This window comes from Rhamphochromis sp. 'chilingali' (genome assembly GCF_963969265.1).
Source record: "Rhamphochromis sp. 'chilingali' genome assembly, chromosome: 15".
NCBI lineage: Eukaryota > Metazoa > Chordata > Actinopteri > Cichliformes > Cichlidae > Rhamphochromis > Rhamphochromis sp. 'chilingali'.
In genome coordinates, this window is record NC_137942.1 from 24904198 (window position 1) to 24926372 (window position 22175).

The 22175-nt window shown below is 42.8% G+C and overlaps 2 protein-coding genes and 1 long non-coding RNA gene across 4 annotated transcripts in view; all 3 read right to left on the bottom strand.

Annotated features, from left to right (window-relative positions):
- LOC308410825 overlaps nucleotides 1-22175 on the bottom strand; it is an 88490-nt gene that overhangs the window by 18037 nt on the left and 48278 nt on the right. The gene's annotated exons all lie outside the window — the stretch shown is intronic.
- litafd (LITAF domain containing) lies at nucleotides 388-5640 on the bottom strand. Of its 2 annotated transcripts, none has more exons than XM_080904468.1 (5): nucleotides 5498-5640; nucleotides 2012-2061; nucleotides 1822-1911; nucleotides 1526-1727; nucleotides 388-1270 (listed from the first exon to the last, which is right to left on the bottom strand). In XM_080904468.1, the coding sequence occupies exons 2-5, from the start codon at nucleotides 2055-2057 to the stop codon at nucleotides 1153-1155; spliced, it is 456 nt and encodes a 151-aa protein (XP_080760594.1). In that variant the 5' UTR covers nucleotides 2058-2061; nucleotides 5498-5640; the 3' UTR covers nucleotides 388-1152. The 2 variants fall into 2 exon arrangements, with proteins under 2 accessions (XP_080760594.1, XP_080760595.1); XM_080904469.1 differs by having other exon boundaries at nucleotides 1822-1908; nucleotides 5498-5635.
- Nucleotides 13330-18085, bottom strand: LOC308411420 (uncharacterized protein). The gene is made up of 2 exons (XM_080905294.1): nucleotides 13676-18085; nucleotides 13330-13435 (listed from the first exon to the last, which is right to left on the bottom strand). Exon 1 carries the CDS (start codon nucleotides 17896-17898, stop codon nucleotides 13906-13908), a length of 3993 nt encoding a protein of 1330 aa, XP_080761420.1. The 5' UTR covers nucleotides 17899-18085; the 3' UTR covers nucleotides 13330-13435; nucleotides 13676-13905.

Below are 22175 nucleotides of genomic sequence, written 5' to 3' on the forward strand. Positions count from 1 at the left end.
CAAAGCCGTTTCTACTGCGTTTATACAGTAGAATGACTGTGTCGATTGCTTTGAAGTGTCTTTGGTCTGGTTTTCAGCTGCTCTGTGTCAACACTAAAAAGAAAAGATTGTATGTCTGTCCTAAACAGGAAAGGGATTCATGTAAGTGTGTGGGACTAATGTTTTCATTGTTAACTGTTAACTGCGTGACAGTGCATTTCAGGGCATGTTACGAAGTAATGCAAAAGTAATAAAACAAGCACAGTAACAAATGACTTTCTCTGGCAGTATCATACTGCATTATGTTCAAGATGGGCAATGAGTAAATGCATTACTTTTTTTGAGTACTCCATCAATGTAGATGTGACATTTCTAGAGAGAAGAAGAACCAACACAAACACAGCAGAGTTCTGTAATATCTGTTTTTATTAGAGAAATAATGTTATCATAGAGCTAATAGTAGTAAATAATAGAGCAATAGAGCATGCTCATCCTCCAGGGGTGGGGGGGTTTACTTTTGCATTGTAATTTGCAATATAATGAATGAATACATTCAAATAGTCTGAACAAAAGGCTTAACTATATTTACAGCACTCCAATATAACAAACTGTAAGCTTGTTTTTGCCTTGCCTGAGTGACACATATGCAAATATGACATTAACCCAGTATGCTTTGTGTATCAGTTTACTGAGCAATGACTCATGAAACTGGAGATGAGCAAATATATTTATTTCTGCACCCTTTTATCGTTCAATGTGTAATTTACTGCCGCTGTGATTTATTCAGAAATTGTGCAATCCCGTTATGCATAAAACATGCAATATATTCTATGTACAAACCTTCATTTTAACATTACGCATCCAAAATTTTCTGAGTATAATGATAACAGTTTCAAAGTGCATGGGGTGTTCTGTAACTTGCCAGAGCAAAAAAAAAAAAACAAACAAAAGCTCGGACAACACAATCACTCCCAGTCTGTTTCCTAATAATCTGATAGAAGTCATTCATGTTTGGCTTTGTCATCCATAGAAACAAGCTGCATTTACCCCTGTCACCTTTCTCTGCCAGTTTGAGAAAATGCCATTTTTTTTACCGGTTGACCATAAGACACAGACAAAGGTAACAGGAGGCTATTTCTTATTTCTACGGTGCCATATCAGCCCTGGTGCTCATCATTTACAGCATTTCCTCTTCTCAACGTGCAGCACTCTGTTGCAGCGTGGGCAGGTGTGGTAAGCATCCTTGAATCTCTTCATGAAGAACGGAATCAGGCAGCAGCAAAGGACTAACCTGCAACACACGCACACAGAAGGTTAGAGTCGTGCTGTCATACAGCAGATGAGATCATTCTTTATTACATTTTTACATGCATATACAGACATGAAAAGAAAGAACGTTTCCACTTCATCCTTTGAAGTGTGCTGTATGCAGTGTATTTACAAGAGATAAAATTGATAAAAATCAAGTAACAGAGTTGAACAAAGAAGATCTGTGTTCAAAAGCCTTGGGGCGCTAAAAAGAAGCTAACTGATTAAAACCACTCACCCACAGCAAATGAAGAGTAAACACATGAGCCAGGCGTACGTTCCTGCCTTGTAGGTGACATTGGTCATAACCTGTTGCTGGCAGGAAGCGCAGGTCGTCATGCCGGACTCAGTCCCCAGTCCCATGTCGTAGCTTACAAACTTTTTTTTGCCTTCTCCAGAGTCCAAACCTTGACCTGCGCCTCCCCCTCCGCCGGTGTACACTGAGAGAAGACAGGAAACACGCAAAACAATGAACAACAGTATGTTTACCTTAAATCTTCTAAAAAGTGTGAGACTCAGGTGTGAGAAGAATACCTGGCGTGACAGATTGCTGTGTCTGCGTGGAGGGTGGGGTGAAAGGAGTGTGGGGGTGGTAAACTCTCACGCCATCACCTTGACTTTCTACTGGACCATATGAAGAGGAAAAGGGAAAGAATCAAGCTGGTGAGGAGATGACGATAATGATCATGAATATTGACTGAGCATGTGTGAGCTGTGGGCTTACCCGGTATGATGTAGGGAGGGGGTTCCTTTTTTCCGTCTGCACTCATTTTGCTGCAAAGAAACAAAAAGGACTGTAATGAAGGGTGCGGTCAGGGCCAAATACCTGAGATCTCTCCTGTGATTCTGCTTTCCCTTTTTCTTTCCAATGCTCAAGACAAATGCAATGCTGCTTTGTGCCACCAGAGGGAACCAAAGCCTTGGCGATTGAACTGAAACATTGCCAGTTCGGTCACCATGAAAATGTCTCTCATTCCTGTCTGACACATATCTAGCCCTTCATTGTAGGGACCTTTCATGTGAGCAGCTTTTGGGAAACGCCTAGGAGCGTCTGAGTGCCAGTTGGACTGTTTCAGGTGTGGCTGCTCACAGAAACTTCTTTCTGACCTCCTTCTAAAAGAAAATCCTTGGAATTGCATTAGTGCTTTGTTTTCCCATTTCATGTATAATATCAGGCTACCAGAGAAATTACATTACTGACTTAAATGCAACATAAACCCAAAGATATTTGTTGAATTAATTAATGTTTCATTCGTTTGTACGGCTGAAATGTTACTCGTAAGGCATTTCGTGTGCACAGCTTTCTATATGTACTTGATAAAAGTATATGTATCATATGTGACAATCTTATATATGTAGTAGCAGTAGGAAATAAATAACAGTGGAATCTACTGCTTGGATAATTTAATTGTATACTCTGAGATGATACTGAAATTCAGACTTTAATACTTTAAAAACAGATGTTGAGACTAACAAACTTTGAGTGAAGTCTTTCTAATTATATTATAACAAAACGCTTCCACGTGTGAAGCAGGTGCCATCCCCCAAGGTACATGCCAAAAGGTAAAGAAATCCAACGCTGGCTCTGATATTTAAAGTATTAGATTGTATGAGTTACATGGATGCTGTGTGCCAGGTGTAACACAACCTTATTGTGATTATTTATATATTTCATGAGCGTGTAGAGCACGTGCGACATAATCATCTCCGATACACACTGCTGGTATCCAAAAAGTGCTCCTGGTGTCTCCGACCAGTGACCAGTGTCGGCTGCGATGATAAGACGAGCCAGAGGAAGTGGAGATAAATGATAAGATAAGCTAAGAGAATGTGAACATAGATTGAGTAAAAGTCAAAATCAGAGCTGAAATATCTGCCAAAAAGCATCACTGTCCAATCAGTCGTTATATCAATATCAATCTAAAGCTCAGAGATAGGATGTGAAAAATCATTTGATGTTACATCATTTAAACATAATCTGTATTCTTATGATAGAAGGCACAAATGTGATGCCGCATGGCTCACAGTATAAAAAATGTCTGTTTGTTTCCGGTGTTATCTGGACACCTCTCCCTCTGGAAGAGCATGCTGTAATTTAAATGTGTCCATATACAGCTGCCAGACGTATTTTATAGATTTGGATGTTTGCCTGTAAAATGTAATCCACTCTACAGAGTCATTCCCAAACTGAACACATTCATTTATTCACTCTATTACATCCTCACTGTGCTTCTGAAGCTCCAGCAGTGTGAGAAAGGCCCTTTGACAGTCAGAAGTCATGTGACTGGTTTGATGGAGGATCACAGAGCTTAAAGTATACTCGCGCGTTCCTCTCTGCGTTCAGCTTGTTTCCTTTTGTCTCACTTTTCTCGTTTCTCTCTTTCCACACAGACATGCACAATAACTGGGCGCTACCTTGATCAACCATTCATTCTCTGAATGGTTTTCTGTTTCTCTTACACAAACAGCCTTGTTTCCCTCACTACATTTGCAGCACACTAGCCTAACCTTAACCAAGATACGTCACCCTAAAATGTATTATTTACATTATTGGGTCTTGCTTAATGTCTCCACCTGCTACACCAGCCTAGGTAAGTCCGATTCAGAACAGAAGCTGATCGACTGCTTTATCATTGTGTCACACATAGACATTGAGAACTTGTATACACCCATATGATGGCGCAGGAATGCGACTGAGCTGCATGCTTCCCTCTGGGTGTGCCAGCCAAAACTGTTACAACACCCTCTGAATTTGGTCGTGAGAGAGCAGGATTTTTATTGTGGTTTTTTTTTTTGCAGAAATACAATATGTTTGATGACTGTTAACAAGGAGCAGTAACGTTATCTAATGTGCTGCTTTTTCTCTTGCTGGATCTCTGTGCTCGGAATAACCGGTGGCACATTAATTGGATAAAGTTCTTCCCAGAAGCTTCCCAGAGTTCTTTCCCTTCACATAAGGACCATTTAGCATGGGATGTACGTATGCTTTTGGGGGGAAAAGGAAATTCATGGAAATTAAGCAGGTAGGTTTTAGGTAAATATGCAGTGCAGTCTTGGGCTTATGATGAGTTCAGTGAAACTGAATGAGATGCAGAGTAGAACTTTTTGTTACATATGAGTTAACACCCTGCTGTAGGCGTGGCTTCACCGAGACTCTGGTGCTGGTCAAACCTGTGTCTCCATGTGAGAGAGGGAGGGAACTTTGTTTTTCTTTTTTTTCCATGATGCATTTCAGTATTCAGCTGATGAATCAGTGGGCAGTTTAAATCTGGAAATTCCCTGATTAAACAATCATCACATTCTCTGACCTTGATTTTCAGTTCACCTTTGATAATCAGCCAAAACAATCACAGAAATCCCCTAAAAGCAATTTGAAAATGAAATACTTGGATACAGAACAAATGTATATATTTATTTACAACAACATGAAGGAACTTTTTCACTATGTGCACATGCATGTCCTTTCACTGCATTCAAAATGCAATCTTTTACATTGTTTACATGTCAGCCATAGCAACTGCTGCAAAGACCGTCCTCACTCTCACTCTGGATCAGTTACTTATGATGGTTTTTCAAGACCCAGCTGAAGTACGTCAAGAAATCTAAAACGTAACACCTGAAATTTTACCCATGAAGATGATTTGAATCCTACACCAGGCCCCGTCTCTGTCAAATGCGCTAAGTTATAGTCTAATTCAATGTCCCTGCAGGTCCAGAATGTAAGTCAGTCAGACAGTAATGTTCATGGTAAATCCTGAATTAAAGCGTTTAGAGTGAACCCTTTTTTTGTAAAGGTGCAGTGTAACATACCTTTATAGCTGCATTATGCTGCACAACCTCAGTCTTTGAAGTAACAACAAAAAAGTCAAGAAAACATTGGCAGATTAGCAGAAACATGCGCATAAATAAAAATCAATATTGGCTCCTGTGTATTTCTGTTCCCTTGTGTGATTTATGCAATGTTTGAATTTTAATCATGTGATATTTGATTTCCAATTGGTGTCTTTTGTGCGATATAACTCACTTTAAATTCACTTGTCAGAAAATCCCAAACCTGGCTTTCTTATTCTTGTCGTGTCCTTTTATGTCTTCAGTTTTCAATTCTTTGAATCCTTCCCATTAAAATAACCAAACCCGATTCTCCACTCCGTCAGCCTGAACACAGTTCGTTGTTCTCTTCCTATAACACACAAACGTCTGGCAGACTTACCTTGGCTGGGTTGTTGTCAAAATGCAGAGATGAGCTTGTTGCTGATGCAGAGTCCAGACAGATTCTGGTTAAGATCTCCACCTGTCCCTCTACCTGTAGGTGAACCTCTCCCAACACACCCAAAGCTCCACCTCCACCATTTTAACCACGAACATGCTGTGGTGATGAGTCACTCCATGGTTTTGATTGTAGCTTTCAAAGGCTGAACTGGTCGTCATCTTTGAAATGTTCTTTGTTTCTGTGAGATTATTGAGGGTGTGTGTGTGTGTTACTTTAGTCAGACTAACCTGTTTCCCTGTAAGGCAGACTGAGCTGTAGAATTGTTTTTGTCCTGGAATTTGATCTGTTGGCCATCAACAAACTCTAAGTGACACATATTACAAGAATTTAGAGAATGCTAAAAAACACAGAAAAGTTGAAGATGAGGATCAAAAGAAACCTTAAGAGGTTTAACAGACTTTATTTCATCAATCAATAACACTGAATCGGTTATTATCTGACAGCCAAAAAGACTCATAGGGTTGGCTGGAGCCCCTTCGCTCTCATGGAGCAAGAGGCAGGGTTCTTATGCTGGACTAACATTTTAATTCAGCTTTTTATCTCATGTGCCTTTTATCATTCATTCACACTGATGGGTGTATAGAAGGCAATTCCAGGCTCTTGTCCAAGGATATTTTAACATACAGACTCAAACAGTCTTACACCAGTGACCTCCCCTTGGTACTCACTCTGCATCCAGGAGGATTGTGACCATAAAGAAATCTAACCAGGCCTGAGGCTGTAGTAAGGAGCATTTCTAGGAGTCTTTTGAAAGGACCAGTCAGTAGGCCTAACAGGAAATAAAAAAAATAAAATGCCTGTAAAAGCAGAAGATTTGGTTGATTTGGTTGGTTGAGCCGCGCATGACCGGCCGCGTCCTCAAGTCATGCGCGGCTCAGCTGGCTGGAGTGTTCACACACATCTTCAACCTTTCCCTCTCTCTGTCTGTAGTCCCAGCCTGCTTCAAAATGGCCACCGTCGTCCCTGTACCCAAATCCTCCACCATCTCCTCATTGAACGACTGGCGACCTGTAGCCCTGACCCCCATCGTAAGCAAATGCTTCGAGAAGCTGGTCAGGGACTTCATCTGCTCTGCACTACCCGACTCACTGGACCCTCTACAGTTCGCATACCGCCACAACAGGTCCACTGATGATGCCATAGCCCTGACACTACATACTGCCCTGTCACACCTGGAGAAGAGAGACACGTATGTGAGAATGCTGTTTGTAGATTACAGCTCAGCATTCAATACCATCGTTCCCTCGAAGCTGGACAGGAAACTGCAGGATCTAGGACTGAGCAGCTCCCTCTGCAGCTGGATCCTTAGCTTCCTGTCTGACAGACGCCAAGTGGTCAGACTGGGCAGCATCACCTCATCCCCCGTCACACTGAACACTGGTGCTCCACAGGGGTGTGTACTGAGCCCTCTCCTGTACTCACTCTACACCTACGACTGCACGGCCACTAACAGCTCCAACATCATTGTGAAGTTTGCGGACGACACTACAGTGGTGGGTCTTATCACCAACAGTGATGAGACGGCTTACAGGGAGGAGGTCAGTGCCCTGACCCACTGGTGTCAAGACAACCATCTCACCCTCAACATCGCAAAGACAAAGGAGTTGATAGTGGACTTCCGGAGGTGCAGAGAAGTACACACCCCCATCACCATCAACGGCGCTGCTGTGGAGAGAGTGAGCAGCTTCCGGTTCCTTGGCGTACACCTGGCTGAGGATCTTACGTGGTCAGTACACACAAACAAAACAGTGAAGAAGGCGCAGCAGCGCCTCTTCTTTCTCAGGAGACTGAAAAGATTCGGCATGAGCCCCCGCATCCTCAGGACCTTCTATCACTGTGCCATTGAGAGCATCCTCACTGGATGCATCACCACCTGGTATGGCAACAGCACCGCCTACAACTGCAAAGCTCTCCAGCGAGTAGTGCGGTGCTCTGAACGGATAATTGGAGGTGAGCTTCCCTCCCTCCAAGACATCTACAGGGAGCGGTGCCTGAGGAAAGCGGGGAGGATCATCAAGGACTCCAGTCACCCCAGCCATAAACTGTTCAGACTACTTCCATCAGGAAGGAGGTTCCGCAGCATCTGGTCCCGTACCAGCAGACTGAGAGACAGCTTTTTCCATCAGGCCATCAGACTGCTGAACACGTCATAGACACCTCAGCTTCACTACTGGAACTTTAACATTATGCACTCCATACTGTACAGTAATGCCACTGTTTTGCACATGTCTCACTCTGTATATTTTATTTTATTTATTTTATATATTCTATTCATTGTTTACTCTATTTAATTTGTAAAATATGTGTACACACACACACACACACACACACACACACACACACGTAGAAAAATATTTAGTATACACATCCAGAAATGCATATACTATTATATATTGTACATATATTTATTAGTTTCAGATGTAGCCATTCTTGTATTTTGCTTGTTTACATTATTGTATTTTGCACAACTCTGTTGCTTGTGAAGCTCGCACACAAGAATTTCACTCACATGTGCTGTACCAATGTACCTGCACATGTGATGTGACAATAAAAGTGATTTGATTTGATTTGATTTGATTTGAAGGATTCAGGTGTATGGGAACATGATATCACAATCTTCACAGGAGAAAGCAACCCAGCAAGTTCCCCAAAATTTCAGACTGTGCATTGCTCAGAGAAAAAGCCCTAGAGCTACTTATCAGACATGTTAAAAATGTTCCTGACAGTACATTTAGAAAGACTGAAAAAACTGAACAAGTATGACTTGTTTGGAAGAGTTCCCAGAAGAAAGCATCTGCTTTCTAAAAAGAACATGACAAACTATGAGGCACGGTGGTGGAGGTTAAAGATTACAGGACCTGGGCACCTTGCACTCATTGAGTCGACCATAAACTCCTCCGTATGCCAACTTACTCTAGAGTCAAATATGGGACCTTCTGTCCAACAGCTACAGGTTGGCTGAAACTGGTTCATGCCACAGGTCAGTGATCCCAAGCGCAGCAGCAAATCTACAACAGAATGGCTGAAAAACAAAAAAGTGTCAAGAAGTTGCAATTACCTGGTCAGCCCAGACCTCAACCCGACTGAAAAGCTGTGGGATAAACTGATAGTGACGTCACAGTAGATCATATGGTGTATAAATGAAGCTTGAGACTGGGAGACACTGGAACAAAGAGGATACAGTCTAGTTACTGTTGCAAATATGTTTAATGGTATTGAGTGGTAGAAGTTAAGTCACCTCAGACCCTGCTTTTATCCATGCACTTGGGCTGGAGGCCTCGGAGCTCGGTGAAAGTTTTGTAGTGATGTCAGTGTGATTGTGGTCTTGTTGGCTTACTAATTTGAGTAGATTCAGGTATTTCAAACAACAAAAAATATTCTTTAAATTAAAAGTTAAAAACAAATACACCAGTCTCAAATAAATACATTAAATACAAATATGATCTGCTTTGATATTATCTTCCAACTCTTCGCACACGTGTAGTGTTACAAGTGTTACTCTTTAGATAAAAATGGAATTTTGTTGTTTTTTTAATATAAAAACCTGAAAAGATTAAAGAAAAACTCAAACCCTCCAGCTCAGCTGCTTGTTGTTTTTAGCAGGCAACATAAGGGGATGAATGATGGGGTGTTGGGTTTGCCAATAAAAATAAATAAAAAAGTGCCCTCACTTCAGTGACTCACAGCAAATGTAGTACTTTTTTCTCCCCCTGCGGGCCTTTTGTGTAATGCGGGTGAAAACCTGAGAACTTACGGAGCCCCCCAGGGGACATGGGAGAAAAAAAAATTACGGAGGAAAAAAAAAAAATTAGGGAGGAAAAAAAAAAATTAGGGAGGAAAAAACAAATTAAGACGGACTTTTGCGAGATCTCGCAAAAGTATTGCGAGCGCTCGCAATAAGTATTGCGAGCGCTCGCAAAAGTCCGTCTTAATTTTTTTTTTCTCCCTAATTTTTTTTTTTTCCTCCCTAATTTTTTTTTTCCTCCGTAATTTTTTTTTCTCCCATGTCCCCTGGGGGGCTCGGTAAGAACTGCCTCTTTTTCTTTTTCTTGTTTTTTTTTCATGTTGGCGTCATTTCAGCTTACAAGATGTTCTTAAAGATTTGATTTTTTTTTTCCAAAGCACCTTAGAGCAGTTTAACCACATTTTTATGTTCGTCACTGGGTTGCAGAGTACACCTGGGGGTTCAGTGACATACCTGAGTGCACCTTACATGTCTGTGGTGTGAGATTTACAGCTTGTTTCCCAACACAGAAACCCATTTCGACAGGGTCGACCCCGCTGACCTTTCATCGCTGTAGACTAATGAAGCACATATTCTAAATGCTACAAGTAGGTCAAGGAAATTTTAATGAAACAGGCTGAAAATATAGAAAATGTAAAGGTAGAACATGGTGAAATGTTTCAGTTTTGAAGCATGGGAAAATGAATTATAAGGGGAACACTGATAACACCTGGGATTGAGAGGAATCTGAGGAAAATCTGCACTATAAAGGAAATCCTGGGTTGCAATGCAATATCAGAGTTTTCATTAAAACTATTACATATATTTATTTGGGTTTGTTTATCCCATCCTCATCCCAAAACAGTCGTTTGGAACGTCAGTCGTACAGGTATGGGTGAGAGTGCTGGGTGTGTCTGAATTATGACAAGTGGGTGAGGTAATTGTACGTGAATGAGAGTGTGTATGTTTCGATGGGCCAGATGAGCAACATTCCAGCGATTGACCAATCCCCAAAGAGTGTGACATTCCTTAGAAAGAATGGGTTTCCAATATAATTTGTGTTTGTGTTTATTGCCCTGTTTTATATAAACTGAGAGCAGGAAATGCCCGGGCAGGGGTTCATCCAATTTGATCCTTTCTTTTAGCCAGGCACAATGTTAAAGATGATAATAATGACAATGATAATGGTAACAGCCCATTTTGCAATTCCAGTTTTATAACTGAAGACTGCAGGGAACAAAGGGAAGTAAACTCTGTCAGTTAGAGCTGATTAAAATTTGTATGACCTAGTATTATAGTATTACTCACAAAACTGGTCATTTAAAGTGAGAATAATCTAAAGTGGGTTTGAGATGTAAATCTGCTAGTACCAGAAAGTTTAGATCTGCTGATAAAGAAAACAAGGCTATCAAGGTTTTAGCCTTTAGTCTTTTGTTTTCAGTCTTAAGTAGACGGCCTAATAATCAGGGATCTAACTAATGGGAAATTCAGAACAGGTTATGAATCACAGTGTAGGAAATAACTATTTGAACCCCTGCTGAATTTGTAAGTTTGCTCACTTATAGAAAAAAAATTACAGTATCTTATATTTATTGTTTATTTGTTGTTTAATTTTAATGGAGGGAGACACAATTTTAGCCAAAAATTAAGAAAAAAAAACATTACACAAAAGTTAAACTGATTTTCATATGAATGAGTGAAATAAGTATTTGATCTCTTATAACCCAGACAGAATTTTGCCTCCCACAGAGGGGCTGTCTGCCCATGAGGCACAACGATTACAATCTCCATCCATCCATCCAACACCAAGGTGTTTCCAGGCCAGCCAAGAGATATAATCTCTCCAGCGAGGAGATCCAAGACAAAGATGTGCCTTCCTCCCAGTGGCATATGCCTGGAACACCTCACCCAGGAAGAATCAATCAATCAATCAATCAATCAATCAATCAATCATAAAGTACATCTGTCCACAGAATCGGTTTCTTCCATTCCACCTCTCCTCCACCACCGGCAAGACCAAAAAGTTTCAAAGGACATCAGGGATAAAACTGTACAACTACTCAAGGCTAGAATACAAGACCATCAGCAAGAAGATTGGTGTGATTATTTGGAAATGGAATGAATCTAAAATGACCACCAATTGCACTCTCAATCGAACTTCATCCAAGATCTTTTTCATGAGATAAGAATGACCATGAGAAAGGTGGTGGATGATCCCAAACCTTTCAAAACTGCACAGGAGGAGCCTGTTAATGATCTGAAGGCAGTTGGGACCATAGTCACCGAGAGCACCACTGGTAACATACTGGGCCATAGTGGACAGAAATCTTGCAAGCTCCCAAGGATCCCCTGCTCAAGACAGCACGTGTACAGGCCTGACTTATGTTTGCCAATAAACATATATATGAATGAAAGAAGGTTGGGAGAAAGTACTGTGGTGAGATGAAAGCAAAATCAAACTCTCTGACAGCAACTTGACCTGGCATGTTTGGAAGAACAAAAGGGCTGCGTATTACTCCAAGTAAAGTCCCTCAACACTGAAGATGGATACCATGACAAAACCCAAAAGATACTGCCAAGGCAACAAGAGTGTCTAAAGAAAAATTACATTAAGGTTTTGGTCTTCAGACCTCAATCTGAAACAGCATCTGCAACTGTGGAGCGAGATGAAAGTTCAAGTTGTCAAGTGGCAGCCAAGTAAAAAAAATGTGTGCGAACTTGACCAACTATAAGAAACGTCTTACCACCCCCAACCAAAAAGGTTATTTGAGGATCAAGTCTTAATTTCACTCAGTGACATGCAAATGAATTCTTAATGTTTATACAATGAGTGTTTTCTTTATTTTATTTTTGGTTGATATTCTTTCTCTCCCCAGAAATATGAAACTATCAGAAAATGTAGAGACTGTTGATTTCTTTGTAAGTGAGCAAACTTAAAAATTCAGCTGGGGATCAAATAAATATTTTACCAAATGTACAATCATAGAATTGTAGTTTGTCTAAATCATAGTTTGTTAAAGCAACAGATACCATTACATATATATATTTTCATATGATAGTAAAAACCTAAAATAATATTACTGCCGCCAGTGTACAGCAAGTCTTAAAAGAAAGTGAGACACATTTAAACTTCCCTGCGATTGCTGTGGTTGCTAGCAGATTGTCATAGTTTGCATGAAAGACGCAAAGTTGTCTACTAACGACTTGCAGAGTGGTAATGAAAGGTAAAAAAGTGTGACGCAAACTAGAAACAGGAAAAAAGTTGTGCCACAGCGCTGCTGCCAACATGTTTGAAAAGGTGCAGCTTTTACTTTAAAGGTTAATGATCCCTGTTTCCAGTTTGCGTTGCATGTTTTACAGCTGGTGAATATTTGCAGTAAAGTCACTACAACCAAATACAACCGTGGCAATCTGCTAGCAACCAAAGCAATCCCAACGAAGCCTTCTCCAATTGATTGGGGAATACATGTTCTTCCCTAGTGACTGGTGGTTGCCAGGAAAGTCTCTGACTGGTTTCTAGACCTGTGTAACCGAGGCTTGTCCATCAACCTCTAATAACCACTCGCCAACCAGACAGGGAATATAAATTGCTCCGTTGTTACTGGTGGTTCACAGTGCCTAAGGTGACTGGAGCAAATAAATGTAACCCTACACCGTCACCATTATTCTTACACATGTTTCAGACCTACAGTACACACTGGTGCAAAAAGAAAGCATGAGATACTTTTGCAGGGCTACAAAAATGTTTATTTTGTTGTTCATTTTGTGTATATTTGTCCAAAAAACAGTTCATAAAATGCAAAATATGGATAATAAAGAAATCTATTATAGAATTGCTTTACGTTAAACAATGTGATAGAAACGCCTCAGCTGCAGGCAAGAAAAGGCCGTCGAAGAGGACATTCATCTTGAGGAACTTGTACCTTTTTGTGGTTTGTGTGTGTTAAGACTTTAGTGTTGCTGTAACTATTTCTTCCAGGAATGCTCATCTAACAAGCTCATGTGTTGGTTCTGGTGTTGAATCAGGGTCAACGGGTTTGTAAATGGCCTCGCTAGAAGTCTGACTAGCTATCCACACAGCTAAACATGAACCCAGGAACTCCAGACAATAGATGAGATCTTGAGAAGTTTACTGGTTCTTTCATTTTGTGAAACTGTAACAATAAAACATATGTGGAAATGTACATTAATAATCTGTACTGTTAACAACAACATGTACCAATGATCTAACAATGCATTCGAAGAGCTAACATGACGATTAGCACCGTTAATTAGCATATGAACTGGCGATCTCATTTACATATGACTAGCACATAGAAAACTTGCTAACTGTGGTCCATCACACATAAAGACAGCACTTTGAATGCCTCGTTGCTTTACCATTGAGTACTTACAGACAATGCTTTAACAAACACCCAAAGAAGGACACGAATGTGGAGCAGCCATCTTGAAGCAGCATCGCAAGCAAACATGAACTTCCTGTCTAACTCTTCTTCTACTGTCACAAAATATCGACTTAAAGGGACCGCAGGGCGGCGCACTTACTAACATTTAAAACATGAAATTAACTAAGCAGTAACATAACACTCCCCGCCTGGGATTATAACAATCCCACATTAAACTGTCAGTCACTAAACTTTTCGGGGGACAGCAGCAAAACCACTTCTGTTACAGGACGACAGAAAGTCTTCTTATCGCCTGAGTGCGAAGTAGTTACTTCGACTTTCCGGACAAGTCCATCGTTCCCTGGGAAAGTCTTGGTTATGATACACATGGGCCAATCGCCCCTCTTCACCTGAATGTCTTTGAGCAGAACGATGTCTCCTTCCTTGAGACTTTGTTTCTTGTCCTGCCATTTGTGTCGCAACTGAAGAGTATGAAGGTATTCCCGTCTCCATTTGGACCAGAACATGTCAGCGAGACCTTGTACTCTTCTCCATTGTTCTTTCAGAAATATCCCCTTTCCAAAGTCACCAGGGGGTGGCGCTGCTGAGTCTGGTTTCATCGTGAGCAGCATCGACGGCGTGAGGATGAGGGGTGACTCAGGATCGGTGGACACAGGAATCAGGGGGCGAGCATTCATGATGGCACAGACTTCTGCCATGAATGTTGAAAACAGTTCATGTGTTAGTAGTGTTCTTTTGCAGTCCTGTAACATAGAGTCGAGGATACGCCTCGCAATCCCAATCATCCGCTCCCAGGCACCGCCCATATGGGATGCATGAGGTGGGTTGAAGATCCATGAACAGTTTTGTTTGCTTAAGTAGCCTTCGACATCCTTGACTGACATGTTCGATCCGTCCATTTTCAGTTCCCGAGAGGCGCCGATAAAGTTCGTACCGCAATCCGATCTTAGTTGTCTTGCTGGGCCTCTGATTGCAAAAAGTCGCCTTAAAGCATTTATAAAGCTGTCTGTGCTCATTGATTCGATCAACTCGATATGGACTGCTCTTGTTGACAGACATGAGAACATCACGGCCCACCTTTTAGAGCTAGCTTGTCCTCCTCTCGTGCGCCGGGTTACAATGTCCCATGGCCCGAACACGTCTACACCCACATATGTGAAGGGGGGTGCAACTTGCATTCGTTCAGATGGTAAGTTTCCCATTTGCTGACATTCCGCTTTTCCTCTCAATTTCTTGCATGTGACACACTTAAAAAGCACTGTGCTGATAGCCCTTTTGGCTCCTACCATCCAGAATCCTGCAGCTCTAATGGCACCTTCCGTGAAATGTCTTCCTTGGTGTTTCACAGTCTCGTGATAGTGCCGTATTAAGAGCGTTCCCAAGTGGTGTCGGGCAGGGATGATGAGAGGGTGAGTGGTGTCGATACCCAGTTCAGATTGTATGATTCGGCCTCCAACTCTTAAGAGTCCATTGCTATCTAGAATAGGATGCAGTTTCCAAAGACTGCTTGAGGGGGGAATAGGGATCCCTTCCTGAATACACTTTATTTCCTTTTCGTAGCACTCACTCTGAACGCTCTTTATGATACAGACCTTCGCATTTTCCAATTCTTCCACTGTGGGTTGACAGAGATGCCAACCACGACAGCTGGATGCTTGGTTGGATCGACCAAAGGAACGAGCAATGTGGGTCAAGCGGGCAACTGCTCTGAGGAGAGGACTGTAGTTGGAAAACCTCTCAAGATGGGATGAACTTACTGTTGACCTTGCGATTTGTGTCAGATTTGTTGTCACCAGCGGACGTATTTCTGTATCAAGAGTGGGATCCACAAGGTCAAACGTGACTGGAGATTGCGACTGTGCGGACGGTTTGAGGAGAAAGGCTGGCCCTTTAAACCATGTTGTGCTGCTCAGTTGCGCTGCTGCAACGGAGCGGGACCCATGATCTGCTGGGTTGAGTTCGGATGGAACGTGCCTCCACTGGTTGGAGCATGTTGATTGGAGGATGCGTTGGACCCTGTTATGCACGTACACATAAAACCTTCGTGACTGATTGTGGATGTAGCCTAGCACGACTTTACTGTCAGTGTAGTACTCAATGTCGTCAAACATGATGTCTATTTCTGCTACTATCAGCTCCGCAACTTCAACTGCAAGCACTGCAGCACATAACTCTAGTCTTGGAATTGTGAGGCCGGCTTGAGGAGCTAGCTTTGTTTTTCCAAACACAAAGCCGATTTCTGTTTTGTTCGAAGTAGACAGTTTGATGTAAGCGACAGCTGCAATGGCTTTCACGGATGCATCAGCGAATACACAAAGTGTTTTGGTTTGGGCGCCAGATGTAGAGAGAGAAGTGTAGGGGCGTGGTATTTGGAGATCTTCTAAATCTTGAAGTGAGTCCTTCCAATTGCTCCACTCTGCCTTCATGTTGTCTGGGAGTGCTGCATCCCAGTCGTCCGTCAAGCTGGTAAGTTCTCTAAGAATCAGTCTGCCTTGAATTGTGATTGGAGCGAGAAACCCCAGAGGGTCGTAGAGACTGTTGACAGTAGAGAGGACACCTCTACGTGTGAAGGCCTTTTGCTCATTGTCAACTTTGAATGTGAAGGTGTCTGTGTCAACATTCCACAGCAGCCCCAAACTGCGTTGCACTGGCGAGTCTTGAGCACACAGGTCTAAGTTTCCAATGTTTTTTGCCCTGTCCTCTGGTGGGAAAGCTTCTAGGACTGTAGGGCGGTTGGAGATTACTTTGTGTAGTCTGAGGTTTGAAGAAGCAAGAGCCCGTTGAGCTTGTTGGAGAACTTGTATGGCCTTTTCTTCAGTAGGAAATGACTTGAGAGCGTCATCGACATAGAAATCTCGCTCAATGAATGTCCGCACCTCAATCCCAAAATCTAGCTCACCAGTCGCTGCTGCTTTCTTCAACCCATATATGGCGACAGAGGGGGAGGGACTGTTCCCAAAAATGTGCACTCGCATGCGATACTCTATAACTTCAGATGACATGTCGTTATCTTTGTACCACAAGAAGCGGAGAAAGTCTCTGTGGCTCTCTTTGACAACAAAACAGTGGAACATATGTTCAATGTCCGCCGTTATGGCCACCTGCTCCTTTCTGAATCTTATGAGCACCCCAACAAGACTGTTGTTGAGGTCGGGGCCTGTTAGCAACACGTCGTTGAGAGAGACTCCTTCATGTGGGGCGCTTGAGTCGAACACGACCCTAATTTTGGCGGGTTTCTTTGGATGGTAAACCCCAAACAAAGGGAGGTACCAGCATTCCTGGTTCTGACTGAGAGCTGGTGCCACTTCAGCATGTCCTCTGGTAAGCATGTTCTCCATAAACTCCAGAAAGTGTGTTTTCATTTCAGGTCGTTTTTCAAGAGTGCGCCGGAGTGACATAAGGCGATCGTAGGCTAGTTGTCTGTTGTTCGGGAGCCGTTGTCGAGGCGATCGAAAAGGCAGAGGACCAACCCAGCTATTGTCGCTGCCCTGATAGAACTCTGAGTCCATTATTTGGAGAAACTGCATATCCTCAACTGATGGTGCAAGTTTGTGATCATCCGCTGTTCGTGTGAAGACCTGCTGACCAATGCTGTCCACATTACATCCTGACACAGGAAGGCTTGGGAGGCTGTGACTGCGCTCAGGAGCTTTGGTAAATGTCTCTTTAACAGTTATTTGACCGTTGCATGGCTGAAAATGGCTTGCACGGCCATTCTCCAGTATGAAAGTCTTATTCACGTGTGGGGGTCTGTGCACTCCATCGAGACAGATGTCACCTACCACGACCCAACCCATGTCGAGTCTCTGAGCAAATGGGGCGTCGTCTGGGCCGTTTATCTGCTCCCGGACTTTGTGAACTCGAAGCATGTCTCGTCCCAGCAGTAGTAGTATGTCAGCATTTGGGTCTAATGGCGGGATCAAGTTGGCAATCTGTCGTAGATGGGCGTGGTGTTGGGCAGCTTCTGGAGTTGGTATCTCAGAGCGGTTATCTGGAATTTCGTTACATTCGAGGAGTGTTGGCAGAGGAAGACTTGCCTTTCCATTCACTGACTCTACTATAAAGCCAGAAGCACTTCTCCCTGATACTCCTGTGAGTCCGGCACACGTCTTTAACATGTACGGGCGACTCTCTCCTTGGACCTGAAAAACATCAAAGAACTGGGAACGTGCCAGCGATCGATTGCTCTGATCGTCCAAGATTGCATACATTTTCTTTGTTTGATCTCTGTGTCCAGCAGGGTATACATTCACTAGTGTGATTTTTGAACATTCTCTGGCGCTCACTCCTTCCCCACACACCTCAGTACACCGAGACGTGACTTCTTGGGTGTCTGCTTTGTCTCTCTCCCCGCCTTGCTGTGGGGAAGGGGGCGATTTAGACTCCCATGGTGCTGGACCTGGGTGGAGGGCAGAAACGTGATTTTTGCTGTCACACTCAGTGCACGTGGTTTCTGATTCACAGTTCTTGGCTAAATGGTCAGTAGATGAGCAGCAGCGAAAGCAGACGTTTAATTTTTTGAGGATCTGTTTGCGCTCTTCCAAGGGTTTCTCTCTGAACCCTCTGCACCTTTTCAGAGGATGAGGCTTGCTGTGAATTGGGCACTGTTTATTTGGATTCACAGCATACTTAGACTTTTCTGCATCTGCCTTGTCCTGTACTTGAGTTTTGTGAACAGATATGGGTCCTTTGGAGAACCTTTCGTGCATGTGTCTTCGTTCTGATGTTATGGGTTGGTTAGGGCTGTGGACGCTGAAGCTAGGGTCAGTTCGTGTTCTGGCTTCAGTGCGAATGAAGTTGACAAACACAGTAAAGGGGGGAAAGCTGACGCCATAATCGTGCTTGTACCTTGAACCAATATTCATCCACCTTTCTTGTAGATTGTACGGCAATTTTTCGACTATCGCTTGGATCCCTCTTGATGTGTCTAAGTAGGTCAAGCCAGGTAAGTAACCGTCCAACTTGGCTGTCTCTAGCTCTAACATTAGGTCGGCAAGATCACGGAGTCTATAAGGCTCTTTAAGTGTGATTTTAGGGAAGCTGTCGACCTTTTGAAAGAGAGCTTGCTCTACAGCTTCTGGGGAGCCATATATTTCTTCAAGTCTGTCCCAAGCCATAGCTAAACCAACTTCAGGGCATCTGATATTGACAGCTCTCATTTGTTTGGCTTGTTTAGCTGAATCTTTACCAAGGTAGCGCACCAGCAAATCCAGCTCTTCTCCTGGTGAAAGGTCTAACCCTGCTATTGCGGTTTTGAAAGATGATTTCCATGCCCAGTAACTCATGGGTTGGTCATCAAAGCTGGTAAGGCCTGTAGTAATGAGCTGGCTGCGGGCTAGATATTTGGCGAGGTCGTAAGTGTGTTGGCTCGGGGCATGTTCATTGCCCTGAGTATAACTGGATTTATATGGTGTCTGAACAAGAGGTGTAAACTCTTTGTAGTTGGTGGATGGGGGCTTGTACAGTTCGTTATGAGTAGCAGCACAGTTTGCTTTGTTTCCTTCTTTTATAGCAATTTCTTGAAAGGCGGGTGTAGGGTCTTTGTATTCAGTTTTTACTGGGGCTGTTGATTCTGCTGCATTGATAGCTGTTTGTTCCAAAACATACTGCGCAGTGCGTTTTTCTTTGCTCTCAGATAGGGGTGGCCCATAAGCTACACTGCGTGTTTCGAAGCCTAATTCAAGTAGACCAGCTTCTAAAGAATTAGCTTCTGCTATGGCAGCTTCCTTCTCTTGTTCCGCTCTCAGCGCGTCAAGAGTAGCTTGTAAGCGTGCTTGCTCGACTTTAATTTCTATTTCCTTCTTTGTATATGAGGCTCTTGTTTGGGCAGCTTCAGCCTTTGCTCTTGCTCTGAGCAGTTCAATGCTAGCTGACGAACCTGCTCTTGATGGTGGTTTGTGGGAACGGACTGACTCTGTCTCGGCTTTGGAGGATTTACTTTCAGACATTTTGGATTTGTTGTATTTTGATTGTGTCCGCCCGTATACTTTACTTAGCTTATAGGATGGTTGTAGCTCCAGGCGGTGGCTTCTGTAGCTATGATGTTTGCTGTGGTGCTGTCTTTTCACTGTAAATGGCCTCGCTAGAAGTCTGACTAGCTATCCACACAGCTAAACATGAACCCAGGAACTCCAGACAATAGATGAGATCTTGAGAAGTTTACTGGTTCTTTCATTTTGTGAAACTGTAACAATAAAACATATGTGGAAATGTACATTAATAATCTGTACTGTTAACAACAACATGTACCAATGATCTAACAATGCATTCGAAGAGCTAACATGACGATTAGCACCGTTAATTAGCATATGAACTGGCGATCTCATTTACATATGACTAGCACATAGAAAACTTGCTAACTGTGGTCCATCACACATAAAGACAGCACTTTGAATGCCTCGTTGCTTTACCATTGAGTACTTACAGACAATGCTTTAACAAACACCCAAAGAAGGACACGAATGTGGAGCAGCCATCTTGAAGCAGCATCGCAAGCAAACATGAACTTCCTGTCTAACTCTTCTTCTACTGTCACAAAATATCGACTTAAAGGGACCGCAGGGCGGCGCACTTACTAACATTTAAAACATGAAATTAACTAAGCAGTAACATAACAGGGTTGGTCCTTGGAAATCCTTCTGTGTGCCATCTCTTATAAATCTGTCTATAAGTGATTTAATTCCAATCTATACGTAAAAAATGAGATCAATAGATTCGCACCATTCAACACAGCAGCTTCCACAAAGCTTTTCTTTGATTTTATAAGGAGCAAACCGCATGTGTCACCTAATTGGACTCATTCGCATTGGAAAAAACAATACCTCAGTTATTAAACACACCTGTAACCTTCCTCGCAAATGTGGGTGTTTAACGTCTCTAAACATCCCTACACAATCGCACACTGTGTCACACACGTGTGTCGAGGTGTCCCTACCGCTCCCAAGCATTCTTTGATCGCTTGTCACTCAAGTTAGGCAGTTAAGATGCTTTGACAACCTTCATGGAAGCATCCGGTTGCTCCCATTTCACCCTGCAGCATGACAAGAAGAACAAGAAGCCCTGTGACCTATGGTGTCCCACTCTTAGAGTTTGGGTCCTAACACAGTGAGGTCAATGTGAGATTTCATGAGGAGACACTGAGACAGCTTCCACAGAAGAGGTTCACACTTAACTCAGAGCGCCTTAAACTTTTGCAAAGCATCGTGTGTGTTCGTTTCTGTGATGTTACTAAACAACTGGGAGGATGTGGTGACACTGGACGGTGAGTCAGACCCAAACCTTGAACACTGACTGCGCCCTGCGGCATGTGACTCGGCCTGCTGAGTCACATCCAGCCTGATGCCAACGTTTTCTGCCCTTAGCTGACAGCCCACTTTTTCAATGCATTGATTAATAAGTTTTCATGCACATGCTCCCACTTATTATTATTACTTTAAGCCTTTGCCGGAGCTCTATAAGTGCCAACAGACCGTGTGTGTGATTTCAAGAATGATTCTTCCACGAACAAAATAATTTTTTAAGGTGGAGTCCCTGCCCTATGTTTCCCTATGTCTCTGCACCACACCTGCCACTGCTGCACTAAACCAGGTGGCAGTGTGCTCTTCTTCTTTGCCAGACATTCTGCCGGTCAACACTTTTTTAGCCAAAGTGTGTTCTTTTTTTTTTTTCTTTTCTTTCTGCCTGTCCCGTTTGGTTCTTTTGCCATCAGAATTATTGTCTAAAGGCAAAGAAAGATGCCCAACAGATTTACTTTACCAAATTGACTATCCCAGCCTTGCCGTAATGGTCCATTTGATTCATCTTTTATTGTTTATTTTATTTATTTATTTATTTCTTTATTTTATTTTCACTTGCTAGATACGGGACAGACTTGAATGAGGAAAAGAAAAGGGAGAAAGGAAGAGGGGGGGAAACAGTGGAGAAGAGGGACGGGGATAAAGGGCAAAAAAAACCCAAAAACCAACTAAATAAGCAGACAAAAAAAACCAAAAAACCAAAAAAGAATACATATATCAATCACCTGGATCACCTGTTGAGAAAGAAAAAAGAAAACAAGCAGAAGAAAACGAGAGCAATACAATAAACAACATCACAATGATATATGGGAATATAACAGTAAATACTAAATATTAAACATTATTGTGCGGCACATAAGATCGACAGCACACAGTGTGCTTTGAGGTAGGAGCCAAAAAGGGTGTCGTGTGCACCCGTGTGTACACCTGTGAGCATGGACGCGTTTGTTTTTAAAAGGTTCCTTCATGTAATGATCTGCTAGAGGGTGTGTGTGTGTGTGTGTGGGGGGGGGGGGGGGGGGGGGGGGGGGGCACAGCTCCGTCCTACAGGGCATGAAGCAGGTATGGAGGAGATCAAGACTCCAGACATCCAGAGGCCCCCAGAACGCAAGAGACCAAGGAAGACCAACAGAGGGGCAGCCGCGCCACTGTCCCAGAAAGAGCTGAGGAGAGTCCCAGATGAGGGGTCACTC

What these genes read in the sequence shown, in the direction of transcription:
- LOC308411420 (XM_080905294.1), bottom strand. Translation starts at nt 17,898, where the DNA reads ATGTATGCAATCTTGGACGATCAGAGCAATCGATCGCTGGCACGTTCC.
- litafd (XM_080904468.1), bottom strand. Translation starts at nt 2,057, where the DNA reads ATGAGTGCAGACGGAAAAAAGGAACCCCCTCCCTACATCATACCGG. An exon ending in CCCTCCCTACATCATACCGG is followed by an intron (nt 1,912 to 2,011) that starts GTAAGCCCACAG and finishes CATATGGTCCAG; the next exon opens with TAGAAAGTCAAGGTGATGGC. An exon ending in ACAGCAATCTGTCACGCCAG is followed by an intron (nt 1,728 to 1,821) that starts GTATTCTTCTCA and finishes GTCTTCTCTCAG; the next exon opens with TGTACACCGGCGGAGGGGGA.